Here is a 19,042-nt window from a genome sequence, read left to right as displayed (position 1 = left end):
GGGCCATTGTCGGGAAGGTGTTGGTCTCCCCAGTGTTGGGCCATTGTGGGGAAGGTGTTGGTCTCCACAATGTTGGGCCATTGTCGATTAGTGTGTCAGGTCTCTCCAATGTACAGGTCTTTGCTATGTTGGGATATTGTTGAGAGGATGTTGGTCTCCCCAATGTTGGGCCATTGTCGGGAAGGTGTTGGGTCTCCCCAATGTTGGGTTATTGGCGGGTCTCCACAATGTTGGGCCATTGTCGGGAAAGTGTTGGTCTTCACAATGTTGGGCCATTGTCGGGAAGGTGTTGGTCTTCACAATGTTGGGCCATTGTCTATTAGTGTGTCGGTCTCTCCAATGTACAGGTCTTTGGGGAGACCAACATCCTCTCCACAATATTCCAACATACCAAAGACCAGCACATTGGAGAGACCGACACACTAATAGACAATGGCCCAACATTGTGGAGACCAACACCTTCCCGACAATGGCCCAACATCCTCTCCACAATATTCCAACATACCAGTGTTGGTCTCCACAATGTTGGGCCATTGTCTATTAGTGTGTCGGTGTCTCCAATGTACAGGTTTTTGCTATATTGGGATATTTTTGAAAGGGTGTTGGTCTTCCCAATGTACAGGTCTCTGCATCCCTCCACTTCATTGCACTACACATACCAGTATACCTCACATATGAATAGGTGTTGGGTCTTCTGGATGTCCAAGCTTCTGTGTATTGCTTAGGAGTATCAGCAGGATCTTTACCCAACATTACATCCCTTGTTCTTCAAGCCCATTAATACACTGAAACAGAAGCTTGTATATCCAGAAGACACAACACCCAAACACAAGTGAGGTAACTTTGTATCCCACATCACACTACCTCTACCAAGACCTGAATATTGAGAAAAGAAGAACTCACAACCAAGAAATGGCCCAATCTAGGCTAGTAAATTCCACAGGCTACAAGTCAGTCTTTGTATGCCTTAAGAAAAAGGGACACTTTTTTTTCGAGGACAGATTTTGGAGGTTCAGAAGAGGCCATCTACATCAAACTAGAGTGACCATTATTCAGTAGGGATGGGAGTCTTCAACACCATCCATCTTCCACATATAAATGACCTTTTAACATCAATCCTTACCTTCACCATGTGAATGAAAAACAACTGCAAACTTAATGACTCCAAGGATAGGAACATGCAACTTTCACACAGCCTATTCTTAGACCTTCAACATCTACATATTCCATGGTGCTTGGATCAAGGTGTTGGTGCTACTTCCATGGATATCAATGTTTGGAAATATTTCCTGCTGCTCAATTGAAGTGGCTTGGAGAAACTACGAAACATCTTCAGCTTTACAGAACAAGTCCCATTGACTGTGATTAACTACTACTAGATATGCAGGTCATGGTACATCTAGCAATGGTATCATGTAGCCAGGTCATGGTATAAGTGAGAACCTTTATAGACATCAATTAATGCCCAACAGCTGCAAAATGTTTCTAGTTTTGAGTCGAGTGGGGAACCTCTAGAGCAAGGGTTTCTAAACAAAATGGCCTTCAGACTTTAGGGGGGCCACTGGGACTACACAAGGTTCCGATGTCAGTAGCAATAAAATATCAGTGGATAAAATATTGCCCCAAGGGCCATATAAAAGCAAGCAAAGGACCACATCTGGTGACCACTGCTCTAGATGGTTGTGGCTGTCTGTCAAGGTCCTACCTTTTCCCAAAGGTTATGCTACTCCATGTGCTGGCATCCATCTTGGATTTATGCTGAGCATGGTGGGAAGCTTTTATGCCTTCAGGTCTCTGAGGTCCATCCTCCAGAGGGGTGTGGCTGAGTACATATAAGCCTGTGATCCGCACATGCTCTTTGCACTTGTGTCTTGTGTCTTTGTCTTGCTACAGCTCTGTGTATACGCTCGTGACTCTTCTGGTATTTGACTCGGCTTGTGACTAGACCATTCTCTGTGTTTTCCTTCGATCTGACCTTCCGTTGCTGAACCCGGCCCGTGACCTGTGATTCTCTGTCTACTGTTCTGTACTGTTTTGTCCCGTTGTTGTTGACCCAGCTTGCCTGACTACGCTATTGTCATTCTCACCAGCTACACGCCATTGGCGGCGGCCATTACCGCAGCCGGGGTGTCTCGGGGGCCGCGACCTGGTTCCTGGCTGCGTCAAGTCCATCCCCACCATCAGGGGCCCTGGTGAAGGGCAGCCTGGGACTTGGACTCCGCGCCCTGAGGGACTTCGGTCTGTTGGTGGTGGTTGTCGTCAGCCAGTGCGTTACCCTGCCACTAGGCCTACCTGTCCGTTCCACAGCCCTGCCCTGACACTGTCCATGTCCCTAGGGTGGAGCTTTCCTCTACTTTGCTGTCTGATAGGTGTCGGGCTGAACAGAAAATAAAAAGGAACTCTACATAAGGAGGTCACACTTAATAATAGGAAGAGTTAGAACCTTCCATCTCGTTGAGCAGTAGAACGCTCATGGGTCAGTAGAAGCAAGGTAAAAGATTTGATTTACACGTTTGCTCGAATTTCTATTATTCTTTAAATGTTTTCACACATTTCCCCCACTCACCTCGCGTGCCTGATGGTGACGTTGGCGGCCCTCCTCCCTCTTCCTCTGAGGACTCTGTGTCTACGGTCTCTGGCAGCCTCTCCAGCTCGGTCAGGTCGCTGAAGTCGTCTTTCAGGTCAGAGTCCTCCTGTAAGGTGATGATGGGGATCGGGCCATCCACGGTAGCCAGGGATCGGCGGTCATGGTTTATCTGAGCAGAAACAAGACGGGCAAAGTCAGTAATGACCATCTGTGGGACTGTTTGTCCTTAACAGGGATGTACTGGACTAATACCTCACGTCGGTCAGAATGGCGATCGTGTCCGGCACGTACCTGGGGAGGAGTGAAGGTTTGGTACAGGGCGTCTCCGGCTGGCAAGCTTCGCCGTCTTGGGTCGGTCCCTCTCGGACTTCTGCCAATATCAGTCACCCCGTTGCCTTTGTGCAGGGAGGCCAGCTGCTTCTTCCCCTCCTCCAGCTCCCGCTCCAGTCTGTTCCGCATCTGCTCGCTCTCTCTGAGCCGCGCCTCCAAGGTTCCTGCCTCCTGCGCCCGCTCCTCGCACTGTCGCCTGCAGCGGCGCAGCTCCTCTTGCAGCAGGGTGTGCTGTCGCTGGAGAAGGGTCAGCTCGGTGCCAGACTTGTCCATGCTCTTGGATAAGGGCTCGGCTACGGACAGGTCGCGGGAGTTGGTGCGGGACAGGTTCTCTTTCTTGTCGGTGCGGTTCAAGTTGTCTTTCTTGTCCGTGTTGTCTGGGATCTGTAGACTCAACAGACTGTCCTGCTGGGCCACCACCACCTGCCGGAGAGAGGGAGATGTTACTGTCAGCACCCGGCCGTCGGGGGGTGGGTGGGGGGGGGGGGGGGGGGGGGGGTGTGCACTGCTGACTCCTCAATCACGACTTCAGTCTCAGCAATAAAAACTTTGGCTGGAGTTTTGCTTTTAAGGGACTACAACTCCCATGGGCTGGCATGCTGAACATTGTAGTTCCTCAGCAGCTGGAGGCCAGCTACACTCACCTGGAGTCCATGCAACAAGCTGTACAAGTTGGAGATCCTTTGCAGAGCCTCCTGAAACATAAAAAGAGCTTTACTCAACACATTTTTTAAAAATACATAGTTACTTAAAGGAGCACCACCATGTGGGAGTTACTTAAAGGAGCACCACCATGGGGTAGTGAAATGTGGATGAGTATGTGTAGCTGCAGGGACAGACATTCCATTAAAGCAAATCTGACTACTTCGAGAAGAGTAGTCATAGCACAGCCCTCTCCTTGCATGTCATAGCCCCTCTCCTGGGAATGTCTAATTACTGTCTGTGCTGGCCCAGCTCCTCCCCTCCCTATATAGCCTTTATTGTATTTCCCTTCATTCCTCCCTGGCAGCTACATAGAACAGCTTTTCTCAACCTTCTCACCACAGAGGAACCCTTGTATTTATTTTTAGGTCTTAGGGAACCACAGCAAAAATTAACCTCGGTCAGTGGGAAAGTATGTTCCTTACGTTGGGGGTTGGGGGTCAGGGGGAAAGTATGTTCCTTACGTTGGCAGTCAGGGGGAAGAATGCCTCTCATGTTGGGGGTCAGGGGGAAAAATGCCCCTCACATTGGGGGTCAGGGGGAAGAATGCCCCTCACATTGGGGGTCAGGGGGAAAAATACCTCTCACGTTGACGGTCAGGGGGAAGGATGTTCCTCACGTTGGCGGTCAGCGGGAAGGATTTTCCTCACGTTGGCGGTCAGTGGGAAGAATGCCTCTCACGTTGGCGGTCAGGGGGTAGAATGTTCTCCAACATTGGTGTCATGCTGCTGACTCCATGCGGTGGAGGACCCAGAATTATGCAAGAACCACCAGGGGCAAGAATGCCCCACACATTGGGGACCAGTGGGAAGAATGCCCCTCGCGTTGGGGGGCAGGGGGAAGAATGCCCCTCGCGTTGGGGGGCAGGGGGAAGAATGCCCCTCACATTGGCGGTCAGGGGGAAGAATGCCCCTCGCGTTGGCGGTCAGGGGGAAGAATGCCCCTCCCGTTGGCGGTCAGGTGATAGGATGCCTCTCAAGTTGGGGGTCAGAATGTCCCTTACGTTGGCGGTCAGGGGAAAGGATGTCTCTCACGTTGGCAGTCAGAATGTCCCTTACGTTGGCGGTCAGTGGGAAGAATGTTCTCGTACATTGGTGTCATGCTGCTGACTCCATGTGGTGGTAGATCCACCCACAATTATGCAGGAACCATCAAATGGAAGGTCAATCAACCACAGCTCAATAACCTCTGGAAGAACCCTAGGGTGTCATGGAAGCCTAGTTGAGAATGGCTGCTATAGAGTGTCACTTGAGTGACAGCTGTGCGTCTGCTGGGGCTGTTGATATTACATCCAAGATGGGTCCATCTTGGAGCTTAGGGACGTTTGTTCATAGGGGGCGTATTACAGCATACACCCATTCAAGGACCAGGTATGCTTGCATAGGTGGTCCCATTCATGTCAATTGGGGCAAAGCGGCTGCATGGACACAGCCGTTACTCCCAGTATGACAGTGGAGCAGATCCCTACATGCAGCTGTCTGCGTTTGGGGACACGCACCCACTCGGCTGTCAAATTGGGAGCAGTGGCTGTGTTGGTGCGGCTGCTTTATCCCAACGAATAGGACCACCAGCATGGGGTTGCACGGACCACCTGTGTAGGCGCACAAGGCCCTTGCCTGAGGGTATGCTGTACTACATCCGTGTGAATGAGGCCTAAATAACACTCATAACATATATTAACTGCACCTACTGTGTAGTCTTTTGGGAAAATTGTTAAATTGAACGGTCTGGTGACAGGGTCTCTTTAAAGTACAAGGCCCAGGTACATGTCACATAAAAACCAGGTTTAGGTCGGAATAAAATGCTGGTGCCAGTTTGGCCCCTAAAACGTGGCTCTCACCTCCTGAGGGCTCTTATTCTGCAGCTGATTGCCGTTCCGGTCCTGTAGAAATAGAATGGAAGATTTTTAATAAAACCCCCAAATCTTTTTTTTTTTTTTGGATCCCCTGTATGGGGGGGGGGTTGGGGGTTGTCAGAGGTCAGTTAACACTAGCTTCCATCCTACACTAGGGACACCCCCCCACATTCAGGACCTGTCACTGTCTCAGGGAAAGCAGAAGAAGGTGGCCAGGCTGGTTTGGGTAATGCAGAATTTTAGCATTATTGTCCTTTATTGGGGTCACCAGTGGCCAAGTGGAGTCCAGCATCCTCCCCAGCGTCCACCATGCCTGGCCCTGCTTCCCCATCAGCCAATCTATGGTACGGGGAGCCACAGACAAAGCACTAGACGTGTGTGGGCAAACTGACCTGCAGAGCAGGACCCAACTCTGTGTGGCAGGCAGGGGCAGATGCAGGCAGTAGCATGGCTATGGTGGACCAGTTGCTGACCCCCCCCCCCATTATACAGTCTTCCTCAGCTGTGGAGGACTCTTGGCTGCTCCATCACATCTTACAGTCTCAGCCGCTCTGTTGTGGTTTGCCCACAGGCATTGTAAGGCGTTTGCAACCCTTGTCCACGCTAGCAGACGCTCTGGCAGGGGAACCATATCTACACCCCCCAGAACAGGAAGTGAGAGGAATTCTCCTTTGTTGTCAGCTAAAGAGGTGTTGAAAAATTTCCATATTCTGGTGACAACTTTTGGATTTCCCATGACCATCATTGGTGGGTTGCCGCTGTCCATGCCTCACCTTCTGGTCCTCATCCTTGTCCAGGGCTCCATTCACACTGCTCGAGTCACCATCTGTCAAGAAAGAGAAGACCTATTAGGGTCAATGAACAAATTCCCAGAACAAAGTTTTCCTAAAACCACTAGCCTTACTAGTATTAGGAAATGTCCCCTGATGATGGCCCTGGGCTTCCGCCACCACCAGTGTCACAAAGGGCATTCCATAGATGCATCTGTACCTGCACTTCCCTGGTGACTTTCCATAGACCCCAAACTGCTTCTGCTGTGGCGGAATGGCCACATCTAGACACCCCCCCTGGGTGAGACATTTCGTTCCACCTTTTCCTTGATAGATGTGTACTACAGCTTTAATTTAATAGGATGCCCTTGTGGGCTACGATATTTTTATTAGACAATATACTATTGGACACCAAGAACAAAGCGGGTAATAAAAACTAATTACAAAAGTTGAGAATTTCTCCCCCCTGGTATGACATTTGTTAGAGAGGGACATGTACTAAGACTCAACCAATTGGCTGACATAGCCCTCGAGATGGGGAAAAACAGGGAGCAGTACCCTCTGCTCGGCACTCACGTGTGGGGTTACTGGATGGGACAGACGTGTGATTGTGATCGACTGTAAGCGGCTGCTCGTTTCCGATCGTTATAATGACGTCCTTCAAGGCTTCCACTGTGGGAGGAAAACAGAGGACAGTCAGTGCTACATCTACTGCTAATGCACAACACACAGAAATGATAGAGTGTAAGCTCCTCTGCTGCAGAGAACAATGTGACCGTTTCAGTATTTCTCTGTACAGCACTGCGGTATATGTCAGAGCCATACAACTGTATATTAACAATAGTTTGTGACTGTGGGCAGGGCAATATTAGATTGTAAGCTCCTCTGGTGCAGAGACCGATGAGACTGTGGGGGAGGGGACATGAGAGTGTCAGCTCCTCTGGTGCAAAGACTGATGGGACTGTGGGGGGAGGGGACATTAGAGTGTAAGCTCCTCAGGTACAGAGACTGATGGGACTGTGGGGGAGGGGACATTAGAGCGTCAGCTCCTCTGGTACAGAGACTAATGTGACTGTGGGGGGAGGGGACATTAGAGTGTAAGCTCCTCTGGTACAGAGACTGATGGGACTGCGGGGGAGGGGACATTAGAGCGTAAGCTCCTCTGGTACAGAGACTCATGTGACTATGGAGAGGGGACGTTAGAGTGTAAGCTCCTCTGGTGCAGAGACCGATGAGACTGTGGGGGAGGGGACATGAGAGTGTCAGCTCCTCTGGTGCAAAGACCGATGGGACTGTGGGGGGAGGGGACATTAGAGTGTAAGCTCCTCAGGTACAGAGACTGATGGGACTGTGGGGGAGGGGACATTAGAGCGTCAGCTCCTCTGGTACAGAGACTAATGTGACTGTGGGGGGAGGGGACATTAGAGTGTAAGCTCCTCTGGTACAGAGACTGATGGGACTGCGGGGGAGGGGACATTAGAGCGTAAGCTCCTCTGGTACAGAGACTCATGTGACTATGGAGAGGGGACGTTAGAGTGTAAGCTCCTCTGGTGCAGAGACTGATGGGACTGTGGGGGAGGGGACATTAGAGTGTAAGCTCCTCTGGTACAGAGACTGATGGGACTGTGGGGGAGGGGACATAGAGTGTAAGCTCCTCTGGTACAGAGACTGATGGGACTGTGGGGGAGGGGACATTAGAGTGTAAGCTCCTCAGATGCAGAGACTGGTGTGACTAGTAGCTGAAGCTCTAATTCTCATTCCTCTTCCAGGTGTCTCACCTTCTTTGATGGCCTCATTGATGAGTTTCTCCCCGCGGTAGCTGTCTGTTGATTCTGTCCGGAACAGTTTGCGGGTGTTCCCCATGACTGGAGCGTCCTCTCCTGCCTGCAGTTGTAGCACCTTTGAAAACAGCGTCACCTTCTCCTCCAGGATGGTCGCCACCTCTGTGTCCCTCTGCTGTATGACCTCTGCCAGAGAGCAGACACAACGGTTAAAGTCCAAACCACAGGTATAGGGGGGGGGGGGAGAAAGAAAAAAAAAATGGCCACCTTCCACATCCAATCGTATTCTCCATCTTTTATGCTGCGATTGGGATCTACTGCTCTATAGGAAGAGGATGGTTCTTTGGCACTACTGAAAATGTCCATAGCTTCAGTGGCCTTACAGCTTTTAAGGTGCTCCACATCCCAAATTGCTCTTCCAAGGCACTTTAAGAGTTGGCAGTAATAAGACCATCAATGGTTCAAGCAATGGAAGGCGGTAATCCAACCACATTTCACTAAGATGGGTTTTCTCTGCATTCATAATGTTGACTTTGGCCCTTGACCCATGACCATATACAAAGAGCATGGTGCAAGTGTGTTTTGGGTGTGTGGGTCAAAGCGAGTAGACATAGACTCTTATCAGTTGACCATGGTGCAGCTGTGTCCTGACTTAAAGGAGAAGTTCACTTTTTGGAACCTGTAAAGCATTGCACCAGCTATCAGTAGATGGCCGATGCCATGCTGGTTTTCTGCAGACCTGTCAGAATATCTGTTTGCCATACGGGATGTATGGCCAAGCAGATCTGCTGACCAGAAGCTTTAAATAGCTAACACAGCAACGTGGGTGATCATTCTGAACTACAAGCCGCCAGCCGCTAAGGCTGCTGAGACTTGTAGGCACTGTGACGTGGGCCACAGATAGTGACTTCTCCCCGTGCTGTCAGAGGGAGGGTGGGGTGTGGCGGGTATGGGAACACGTTACAAGTCCCACCGGTGAACTTATCCTTTAAGCTGGCCTTACTGTTTGAGTTTTTGCTCGTTCCTCATAAACCGAACAAAATTCACTTAGGGAATGGCCCTGTAGGCTTCCTCCCACCCGGCTGCACTCGGTCACCAGTTCTAATATCCCTGCATGGTACACAAATTTAATTGGCTCTCACAGACCATCAGGTGCTTGACGAAAGGTGACAACCCCATATACGATTGTGAGTTTTGATTCACACTCAGCTTATATGTCCACAATAACTAGTTTTACAATTTTTTGTTTTTGGCTTTAGACACCTTCAATGTAGAAGAAGTACAGCACTTACCTTTCAATTTCCTCAATTTGGCTTCCACTTCAGTTTCAATCAGAGGGAATTCCTCCCGTTTTGGACATCTGAAGGGAAAGAAAAAGGTCAAAAGACGTTAAATGCATCTCAGAGACTGGCTGACTGGGGATCTGTATAGCCTCTCATTCTGCTGCACCCGTATTGCCTTCCATTCTGGTGGACCTGTATCTCCTCTGATTCTGGTGGACACGTATTGCCTCCCATTGTGGTGGACCTGTATCTCCTCTGATTCTGGTGGACCTGTATCTCCTCTGATTCTGGTGGACCTGTATCTCCTCTGATTCTGGTGGACCTGTATCTCCTCTGATTCTGGTGGACCTGTATCTCTTCTGATTCTGGTGGACCCGTATTGTCTCCCATTCTGGTGGACCCGTATTGTCTCCCATTCTGGTGGACCTGTATCTTCTCTGATCCTGGTGGACCCATCTAGCCTCCCATTCTGGTGGACCTGTATCTCCTCTGATTCTGGTGGACCTGTATCTCTTCTGATTCTGGTGGACCTGTATCGCCTCCCATTGTGGTGGACCTGTATCTCTTCTGATTCTGGTGGACCTGTATCGCCTCCCATTCTGGTGGACCTGTATCTCCTCTGATTCTGGTGGACCCGTATTGCCTCCCATTCTGGTGGACCTGTATCTCCTCTGATCCTGGTGGACTCATCTAGCCTCCCATTCTGGTGGACCTGTATCTCCTCTGATTCTGGTGGACCCATCTAGCCTCCCATTCCAATTCCTCTTGGTTAAAAGTATACAAGTCTTCTGTTCGATAATCATACTTACACTTTTACTGACTGTGCAATGACCTTCATCCATGTGTTCCTCTCCTCCCGTGAGGCCGAGTGAACTTCATACATCTCTGGAGGCTTAGCACTGATCAGAAACATCCCTTTCTCCTGATTGGCGATGTCCCTGACAATGAGGTTTTGTAATGAAATCACGGCTGACTTGTCCTACAACAAATTGGGAGAAGGAAAAATTGGTTATCAACTAAATCTCTTCAAAGATCAATCAGAAGACCCTCTGGAGGACTTCCAATGGGGTCATTGAAGGTGGTCTTATGAACTCTTACCAGGGTTGGAAAGTAGTATTTTTGGTCCTTTTCTTGGAGAAGAATCAGGACATCTGTCATTAGCAGCATGATGACATCTGGGTGAGAGAAGATCTACAATCAATATCACAATTTTTTATTTTGGAAAAAAAGAGTAGGGAATGACTACAATCCTTGTATTTTTCTTGCCAATAACCCAATAGAGGTCCTGCTACTCTTTTTTGAAATCTTTTCAAGAATTCCTGACAGTTTGTGCCGCTAACAAGCGTTCTCTAACTTGAAGGTCATAGGCCTTCTAAGAACTACAAATTTTGACCTGGATTGATGATGGCTGGAAACCAGCACCATTTTAGTTCACAGCGAAGTAGCATGACAAAGCTGGCCTCAAGGGTTACACCTCCGTCGCAAGCCCCCCTTGTACCTTTGAAACGGCCAGCGGCAGTCTTCCACAGCAGGGACCCTTCATGGACGAGCTTCCGTCTTAGTAGCTCCTCTTTGCCGAAGCAATAATCGCCTTGGACGAAGGCGGCTGACTTGCTGTCCACTTTCTGGTAGATCTCCTGCAGGCGCAGGTTCTTCTCGTAGTGGTAGACGTCCTGGTCGATGGAGGAGATGAGTTCCTTCACCAGGGTCAAGGAAGCCGCCAGATCCTGGTGCTCCTCATCATCACCTACAGAGAAAATTTATAAATATACAAATATATTGATAGTTATGTAGTGTAAAAACCACTCCTTCTCACTAAGTGCAAACAGTGATGATAAGCCATATAAATATTGATAAAAAAATATATATGTGAAAAAATAATAAAAAAAAAATTAAAATAAAAAAATATATATGTGAAAAAATAAAAAAATATATATGTGAAAAAATAATAAAAAAATAAATTAAAATAAAAAAAAATATATGTGAAAAAATAATAAAAAAATAAATTAAAATAAAAAAATATATGTGAAAAAATAATAAAAAATTAAAATAAAAAAATATTGAAAAAATATAAGTAAAACCAAACGATGCGTGCAAAAACCCAAATTGTGAGATGAAAATTAATCTTCTAAATAAAAAAAAATATATTTTTCTTATGTAGCGAACTGTCCAAAGATATGCGTAGTCATACACGCATATCTTTGGACAGTTCACTACATAAGAAAAATATATATATTTTTTTATTTAGAATATTCATTTTCAGATCACAATTTGGGTTTTTGTACACATCATTTGGTTTTATTTATATTTTTTTAATGTGTGAAAAAAACCAAATTGTGATCCGAAAATGAATCTTCTAAATAAATCCAAAAAGTCACTAAATAACATTGTGTCCAAAAAAATATATTTTTCTTATGTAGTGGATGTTCTTTAGTGACTTTTTGGATTTATTTAGAAGATTCATTTTTGGATCACAATTTGGGTTTTTGCACACATTAAAAAAAATATAAATAAAACAAAATGATGTGTGCAAAAACCCAAAATGTGATCCGAAAATGAATCTTCTAAATAAATCCAAAAGTCACTAAAAAACATCCACTACATAAGAAAAATATATTTTTTTGGACGCAATGTTTTTTAGTGACTTTTTGGATTTATTTAGAAGATTCATTTTCTGATCACAATTTGGGTTTTTGCACACATTGAAAAAATAAATCCAAAAAGTCACTAAAAAACATTGTGTCCAAAAAAATATATTTTTCTTATGTAGTGGATGTTTTTTTAGTGACTTTTTGGATTTATTTAGAAGATTCATTTTTGGATCACAATTTGGGTTTTTGCACACATTAAAAAAAATATAAATAAAACAAAATTATGTGTGCAGAAACCCAAATTGTGATCTGAAAATGAATCTTCTAAATATAAAAAAATATATATTTTTCTTATGCAGTGAACTGTCCAAAGATATGCGTGTATGACTACGCATTTCTTTGGACAGTTCACTACGTAAGAAAAATATATTTTTTTGGACACTGGATGTTTTTTAGTGACTTTTTGGATTTATGTAGAAGATTAATTTTCGGATCACAATTTATATTTTTTTTTAATGTGTGCAAAAACCCAAATTGCGATCCGAAAATTAATCTTCTACATAAATTTAAAAAGTCACTAAAAAACATCCAGTATCCAAATAAATATATTTTTCTTATGTAGTGAACTGTCCAAAGATATGCGTAGTGATACACGCTTATCTTTGGACAGTTCATTGCATAAGAAAAATATATATATTTTTTTTTTATTTAGAAGATTCATTTTCAGATCACAATTTGGGTTTCTGCACACATAATTTTGTTTTATTTGGGTTTTTGCACACATTAAAAAAAAATATAAATAAAACAAAATTATGTGTGCAGAAACCCAAATTGTGATCTGAAAATGAATCTTCTAAATAAAAAAAAAATATATATATTTTTCTTATGCAATGAACTGTCCAAAGATAAGCGTGTATCACTACGCATATCTTTGGACAGTTCACTACGTAAGAAAAATATATTTTTTTGGACACTGGAATGTTTTATTTATGTTTTTTTAATATTTTGTTTTGTAATTTATATATTTTTTTATTAATATTTATGTGGCTTATTATCACTGTTTATATTGATAGAGTTGACTATGTACTTTCCATTTTCTTATTTTTTGTGAATTAAAAAAATAAAAATAAAAAAATATATATTTCTATAAAAACTGTACATTGACGCTCTTGTATGACTGAACAGAAAATAGTATATGTACAGTTTTTATAGAAATATATATTTTTTTTATTTTTATTTTTTTAATTCACAAAATATAAGAAACTGGAAAGTACATAGTCAACTCTAGCAATATAAACAGTGATAATAAGCCACATAAATATTAATAAAAAAATATATAAATAAAAAAAAATAAATAGTATTAAACAAATATAAATACAACAAAATTCCAGTGTCCAAAAAAATATATTTTTCTTACGTAGTGAACTGTCCAAAGATATGCGTAGTGATACACATTTATCTTTGGACAGTTCACTGCATAAGAAAAATATATATATTTTTTTCTATTTAGAAGATTAATTTTCAGATCACAATTTGGGTTTCTGCACACATAATTTTGTTTTATTTATATTTTTTTTAATGTGTGCAAAAACCCAAATAAAACAAAATTATGTGTGCAGAAACCCAAATTGTGATCTGAAAATGAATCTTCTAAATAAAAAAAAAATATTTTTCTTATGTAGTGAACTGTCCAAAGATATGCGTAGTCATACACGCATATCTTTGGACAGTTCAATACATAAGAAAAATATTTTTTTTTGGACACTGGAACACTCAATGTTTTTTAGTGACTTTTTGGATTTATTTAGAAGATTCATTTTTGGATCACAATTTGGGTTTTTGCACACATTAAAAAAAATATAAATAAAACAAAATGATGTGTGCAAAAACCCAAATTGTGATCCAAAAATGAATCTTCTAAATATAAAAAAAATATATATTTTTCTTATGTAGTGAACTGTCCAAAGATATGCGTGTATGACTAGGCATATCTTTGGACAGTTCACTACATAAGAAAAATATATTTTTTTGGACACTGGATGTTTTTTAGTGACTTTTTGGATTTATTTAGAAGATTCATTTTCAGATCACAATTTGGGTTTTTCCACACATAATTTTGTTTTATTTATATTTTTTTAAATATTCTTTATTTTAATTAATTTTTTTATTATTTTTTTTCATTTATATATATTTTTTATTAATATTTTTGTGGCTTATTATCACTGTTTATATTGATAGAGTTGACTACTTTCCATTTTCTTATTTTTTGTGAATTAAAAAAATAAAAATAAAAAAAAATATATTTCTATAAAAACTGTACATATACAATTTTCTGTTCAGTCATACAAGAGCGTCAAAGGAAAAAAATAATTGGAGAAATTTGCTTTTAGCTGTATAGCCACACCCTTCACTACTTATGCACCCTGTGGATACATCTTGGGCAGGCCAATATGGCAGCAGCAAGCGCAATATGCAGAGACAAAAAAAGGGCAAGTCCACCCAAAACTGATACTTTAGGTATAGGTGGCTTCCTATATGCTCCAACAGCGAGACCTCCCTGCCATGATTCCACGGCAACGTAACCCAAAAATCTCCATAATTCACCAAACTATCAGTCCTGGGAGGACTGATCCCCTTTTACCACATCATGGTCTGTAGCAGACACACAACGAACATATAGACACACTGGGAGAGATTTACTAAAACTGGAGCATTCAGAACCTGGTGCAGGTTGCATGGTGGTCCTCAGCTTCTAAGTTCAGCTTGTTCGATTAGGCTTTGGCAACAAAACAAACCTGAAAGCTAACCCCTACGGCCTACCTTTGGAGTTCTGAAGTATCCGATCGATGAGAACTGGGTACTTGGTGATCCTCTGGGTCACCAGTAGAATACACTCCGGCACACCGTGTCTGCGGAGTAGTTGGGAACGGGTCATTTTCTGTAGAAGAATAGGAGGGCCAAGTCAGGTCAATACGAAACAGAACATGTGTTCCGCCACCTCAGTCTTCAACCCCCCCCAAGCCCTCAACAAAACTCACCCGTATGAGCTGCTGGAACTTCTTGTCTCGGGAGAAGAGCTCCTTGTACAGCTTCACGGCCTTATGATGCTGGCTGCAAAACTCTGTGTAGGCCTTCTTCATGTGCTCTGCATTGGTCCCTGAAAACTACAACGAAGACAAAGTCACCCAAAACAAATCTTCAACTCCAGCATGTTCTATACTTAGCACAACAAACTTCTAAATCCTCCATTTCACCATGAGAAACTGGCTCCAAGAGGTCGGTCTTTGAGTCAAAACTTTCCTAAAAACATCACCGGAGCAGATTACAATTTAGGGGTTTTCCTGGAGCAACGAGTTAAATGTTTGGCCGGATAATACCCTTTGGGACTTTTTTATTTTCTATTTTGTCTGTATATTTATCTATAAATTGATCTGCTTGGGAGAGGCGAAAAATGTTGGTCATGATCTTCAGTGTGCGGACATGAGGGACCTCGGTTTGGATGAGCTCAAAATGGCCTCAAGTTCAGATTCTTGAGGCACGTCTGGCACATGTCATCTTTAGGACACGTTTGGTCTCTGCCACAGGCCAGTGTAGATTCTGCAAACCCAGAGACCGAACGTGTCCTAAAGATGACATGTGCCAGACGTGCCTCAAGAATCTGAACTTGAGGCCAAAGAACCTAGAAGACAGTTGTTCATCTGGACCTAAAGAAGTCTTGAAGATGCTGTGTGGAGGGATTTTTACAGATGTTGTGGGCATTCTGTACCCCTAACCTAAGACAACTGAGCCATCAAAGAAGATTAAAGATGGTTTGGTTGTCTTAGGTTAGGGGTACAGAATGTCCACAACATCTGCAAAAATCCCTCCACACAGCAGACATCTTTAAGACTTCTTTAGGTCCAGATGGAAAGCTCTCTTCTAGGTCTTTTGGCCTCAAGTTCAGATTCTTGAGGCACGTCTGGCACATGTCATTTTTAGGACACGTTTGGTCTCTGCCACATGCCAGTGTAGATTCTGCAAACCCAGAGACCGAACGTGTCCTAAAGATGACATGTGCCAGATGTGCCTCAAGAATCTGAACTTGAGGCCAAAGAACCTAGAAGACAGTTGTTCATCTGGACCTAAAGAAGTCTTGAAGATGTCTGCTGTGTGGAGGGATTTTTACAGATGTTGTGGGCATTCTGTACCCCTAACCTAAGACAACTGAGCCATCAAAGAAGATTAAAGATGGTTTGGTCGTCTTAGGTTAGGGGTACAGAATGTCCACAACATCTGCAAAAATCCCTCCACACAGCAGACATCTTTAAGACTTCTTTAGGTCCAGATGGAAAGCTCTCTTCTAGGTCTTTTGGCCTCAAGTTCAGATTCTTGAGGCACGTCTGGCACATGTCATTTTTAGGACACGTTTGGTCTCTGCCACATGCCAGTGTAGATTCTGCAAACCCAGAGACCGAACGTGTCCTAAAGATGACATGTGCCAGATGCGCCTCAAGAATCTGAACTTGAGGCCAAAGAACCTAGAAGACAGTTGTTCATCTGGACCTAAAGAAGTCTTGAAGATGTCTGCTGTGTGGAGGGATTTTTACAGATGTTGTGGGCATTCTGTACCCCTAACCTAAGACAACCGAGCCATCTTTTATCTTCTTTGATGGGTCGTTGTAGGCATTCTGTACCCCTAACCTAAGACAACCGAGCCATCAAAGAAGATAAAAGATGGTTCGGTTGTTTTAGGTTAGGGGTACAGAATGCCCACAACATCTGCAAAAATCCCTCCACACAGCAGACATCTTCAAGACGTCTTTAGGTCCAGATGGACAACTGTCTTCTAGGTTCTTTGTCCTCCAGTGTTCAGATTCTTGAGGCACGTCTGGCACAAGTCATCTTTAGGACACGTTAGGTCTCTGCCACAGGCCAGAGTAGATCTGCAAACCCAGATGGACAGCTGCCTTCCAGTTGGTTTAGGCCTTTGCCTTAGGCCAGTTGGGGTCTTGTGTTCCTAGTTGCCTTCTTCTTCTGGCTTCCTTCCACATGCAATAGTCTAGGAACCAAAGAATAGACCTCTGTACTGAAGTTGGTTGTCCTGCTGTACAATTTCTGGTACCCTCTAAAACGGATCAAGCTTTAAATCTGACCTCTGCACAGCTGTGGAAGGCGAGAATTGAGCTGTAGATAAATGAAACCCAAAATGTATGTAAATTTTGGCCAAAGAATTTAAACTCCTGAACTTCAGAACTCATGCCAATAAAGAAATGTAAGAATACCAAGGATGGTCCTCAGTGTACATTCATTGGTCTTATCACTGTTGCTCCCGTACAGGAGAATGATGGGTATTCTACACTTGTCCCATACGTATGACATGGACACCAACCTAACATCTACTTCCTGGTAATAGGAACGTATGAACCTTCTCTAGGTTGCTATCCTGGAGCAGTGTGATGAATTAGGGTGTCATAGAACACTTCATACATGGCTTTGTGACCCATCAGGGTTGAAGGCCAATACCTGGTTGATGAGAATGTCTCCCAGCTTGTTGATGACAAAATTCTTGTTGCTGTCAGAAGCCAGAGAATCTTTGCGCCTCTCCAGCAGTTGGATGAGGAAACGAATGTGAATGTCGCTGATCTCGTCCACGCACGGGAACATCTTCTGCACCAGGGCCGGGTCCATCTGCAGGTCCTCCAGCATCCCCTGCCGGAAAATGTTGGTCATGATCTTCAGTGTGCGGACATGATGGACCTCGGTTTGGATGAGCTCTATGAAGATGAAACAAGTTTTAACAAAGTTTTCACCCAAGATTCAACTAGAAATAAAAAAAAAAAAAAGAATGAATCTTGGGTGAAAAACACTGATCAACAGACCCTCCTTAATGAAACTTCTAATGGTGGTCATCTTTGACCGACTGAGAACATGCGGTAGGCCAGTCTACCAAATTCCCTGTACTCACCATAGATGACGTCCTGACGTTTCATGACGTCCTTCTTGTGCTGCTGAAGGTAATTATTATCCACGGCTAAGCTCCACGAATCTGCCTCGAACTCCTTCTCGTCCGTGGCGAAATCACTCATCAGCTGGCTGTAGATGACATCAGCACCTGCTCCAGATAAACAGCAAAGAGGGGCTTGGTGACAGCCGGCAACAAAGACTGAACATTTATCCAGACATTTTTAAAATGCAATTCAACTGTTGGGTGGTAGAGACATGGGGGGGGGGGAAAACAGGGTTTAATGTCAGAGGTGTTGAAAATGTCCTTTGGACAGCTTTCGTAATTTGCAAATTTTCTGTTCAACCAGATCTGGTTGAACCAGTCCCATCTTCCAGCCAAAGAAAGTACAGCATTGCAGTATGGTCATAAGTCGAGGTCAGGGAGTGCCTCCTGGCAAAGTTTAGAGTTTGCAGCTAGGCCAAAGCCAGACTGAGCTCTGTTTAAGATATATGTGTTCGCTGGATTTCTCCTGAGCCCAAGGACATTGAGTTCTTCGTCCTACGGCAGTGTAGTGCTGACTATATTCATTGTATTGGGTCATGAATAGTTACACCCCTTGCACTCCGGGCCTCCTAGCTGCTGTGCGTCCTTTTGTGCGCCTAGGAGGGACAGCTGAACCATCCAACCCCAATGCCTGCAGCCTGTGGTTGGGCACTGTACCAATTAGTACTCACATTAAGTGCCCCATGTATTCAAGAGCGACCACCCTTAGCCAGTCACTGAGGGGTTATGCCAATGATATGCACCAGAGAAGGGGAAAAATATTTGTAGACCCTCTTCTAGAAGGATTTTTGCCTCTCTGGCTCTGCCTGATGAAGATGTGAGCACAGATGTCTATTCTTTGTTTCCTACACTGTTGCCTGGGGAAGGAAGCCAGAAGAAGAAGGCAACTAGGAATACTATGTGGGCCTAGAGCATCCCAACTGGCCTAAGGCAAAGGCCCACACCAACTGGAAGGCAGCTGTCCATCTGGGTTTGCAGAATCTACACTGGCCTGTGGCAGAGACCTAACGTGTCCTAAAGATGACGTGCCTCAAGAATCTGAACTTGAGGCCAAAGAACCTAGAAGACAGTTGTCCATCTGGAACCAAAGAACCTAGAAGATAGTTGTTCATCTGGACCTAAAGAAGTCTTAAAGATGTCTGGTGGGTGGAGGGATT

General features: G+C 44.3%; 1 protein-coding gene across 1 annotated transcript in view; it reads right to left on the bottom strand.

Annotated features, from left to right (window-relative positions):
- Positions 1-742: 742 nt before the first annotated feature.
- Positions 743-19,042, bottom strand: part of LOC149428802 (rho guanine nucleotide exchange factor 2-like) — a 38,432-nt gene continuing 20,132 nt past the window's right edge. The window contains exons 7-22 of the mRNA XM_089666983.1: positions 17,844-17,990; positions 17,402-17,652; positions 14,938-15,063; positions 14,720-14,837; positions 10,807-11,055; positions 10,407-10,483; positions 10,118-10,287; positions 9,318-9,385; positions 8,023-8,211; positions 6,821-6,916; positions 6,248-6,300; positions 5,460-5,501; positions 3,562-3,612; positions 2,879-3,340; positions 2,567-2,756; positions 743-876 (exon numbers count right to left, since the gene is read on the bottom strand). Coding sequence (XP_089523109.1) covers positions 743-876; positions 2,567-2,756; positions 2,879-3,340; positions 3,562-3,612; positions 5,460-5,501; positions 6,248-6,300; positions 6,821-6,916; positions 8,023-8,211; positions 9,318-9,385; positions 10,118-10,287; positions 10,407-10,483; positions 10,807-11,055; positions 14,720-14,837; positions 14,938-15,063; positions 17,402-17,652; positions 17,844-17,990 — 2,423 coding nt within the window. The remainder of the gene's footprint in view (positions 877-2,566; positions 2,757-2,878; positions 3,341-3,561; positions 3,613-5,459; positions 5,502-6,247; positions 6,301-6,820; positions 6,917-8,022; positions 8,212-9,317; positions 9,386-10,117; positions 10,288-10,406; positions 10,484-10,806; positions 11,056-14,719; positions 14,838-14,937; positions 15,064-17,401; positions 17,653-17,843; positions 17,991-19,042) is intronic.

The sequence above is a fragment of the Staurois parvus genome, unplaced genomic scaffold (assembly GCF_062004578.1).
Source record: "Staurois parvus isolate SC_StPar_1 unplaced genomic scaffold, SC_StPar_1.0 ptg002952l, whole genome shotgun sequence".
NCBI classification, from domain to species: Eukaryota; Metazoa; Chordata; class Amphibia; order Anura; family Ranidae; genus Staurois; species Staurois parvus.
Note: the sequence above shows the minus strand (reverse complement) of the source record. Positions and strands in the feature narration are given on the sequence as shown.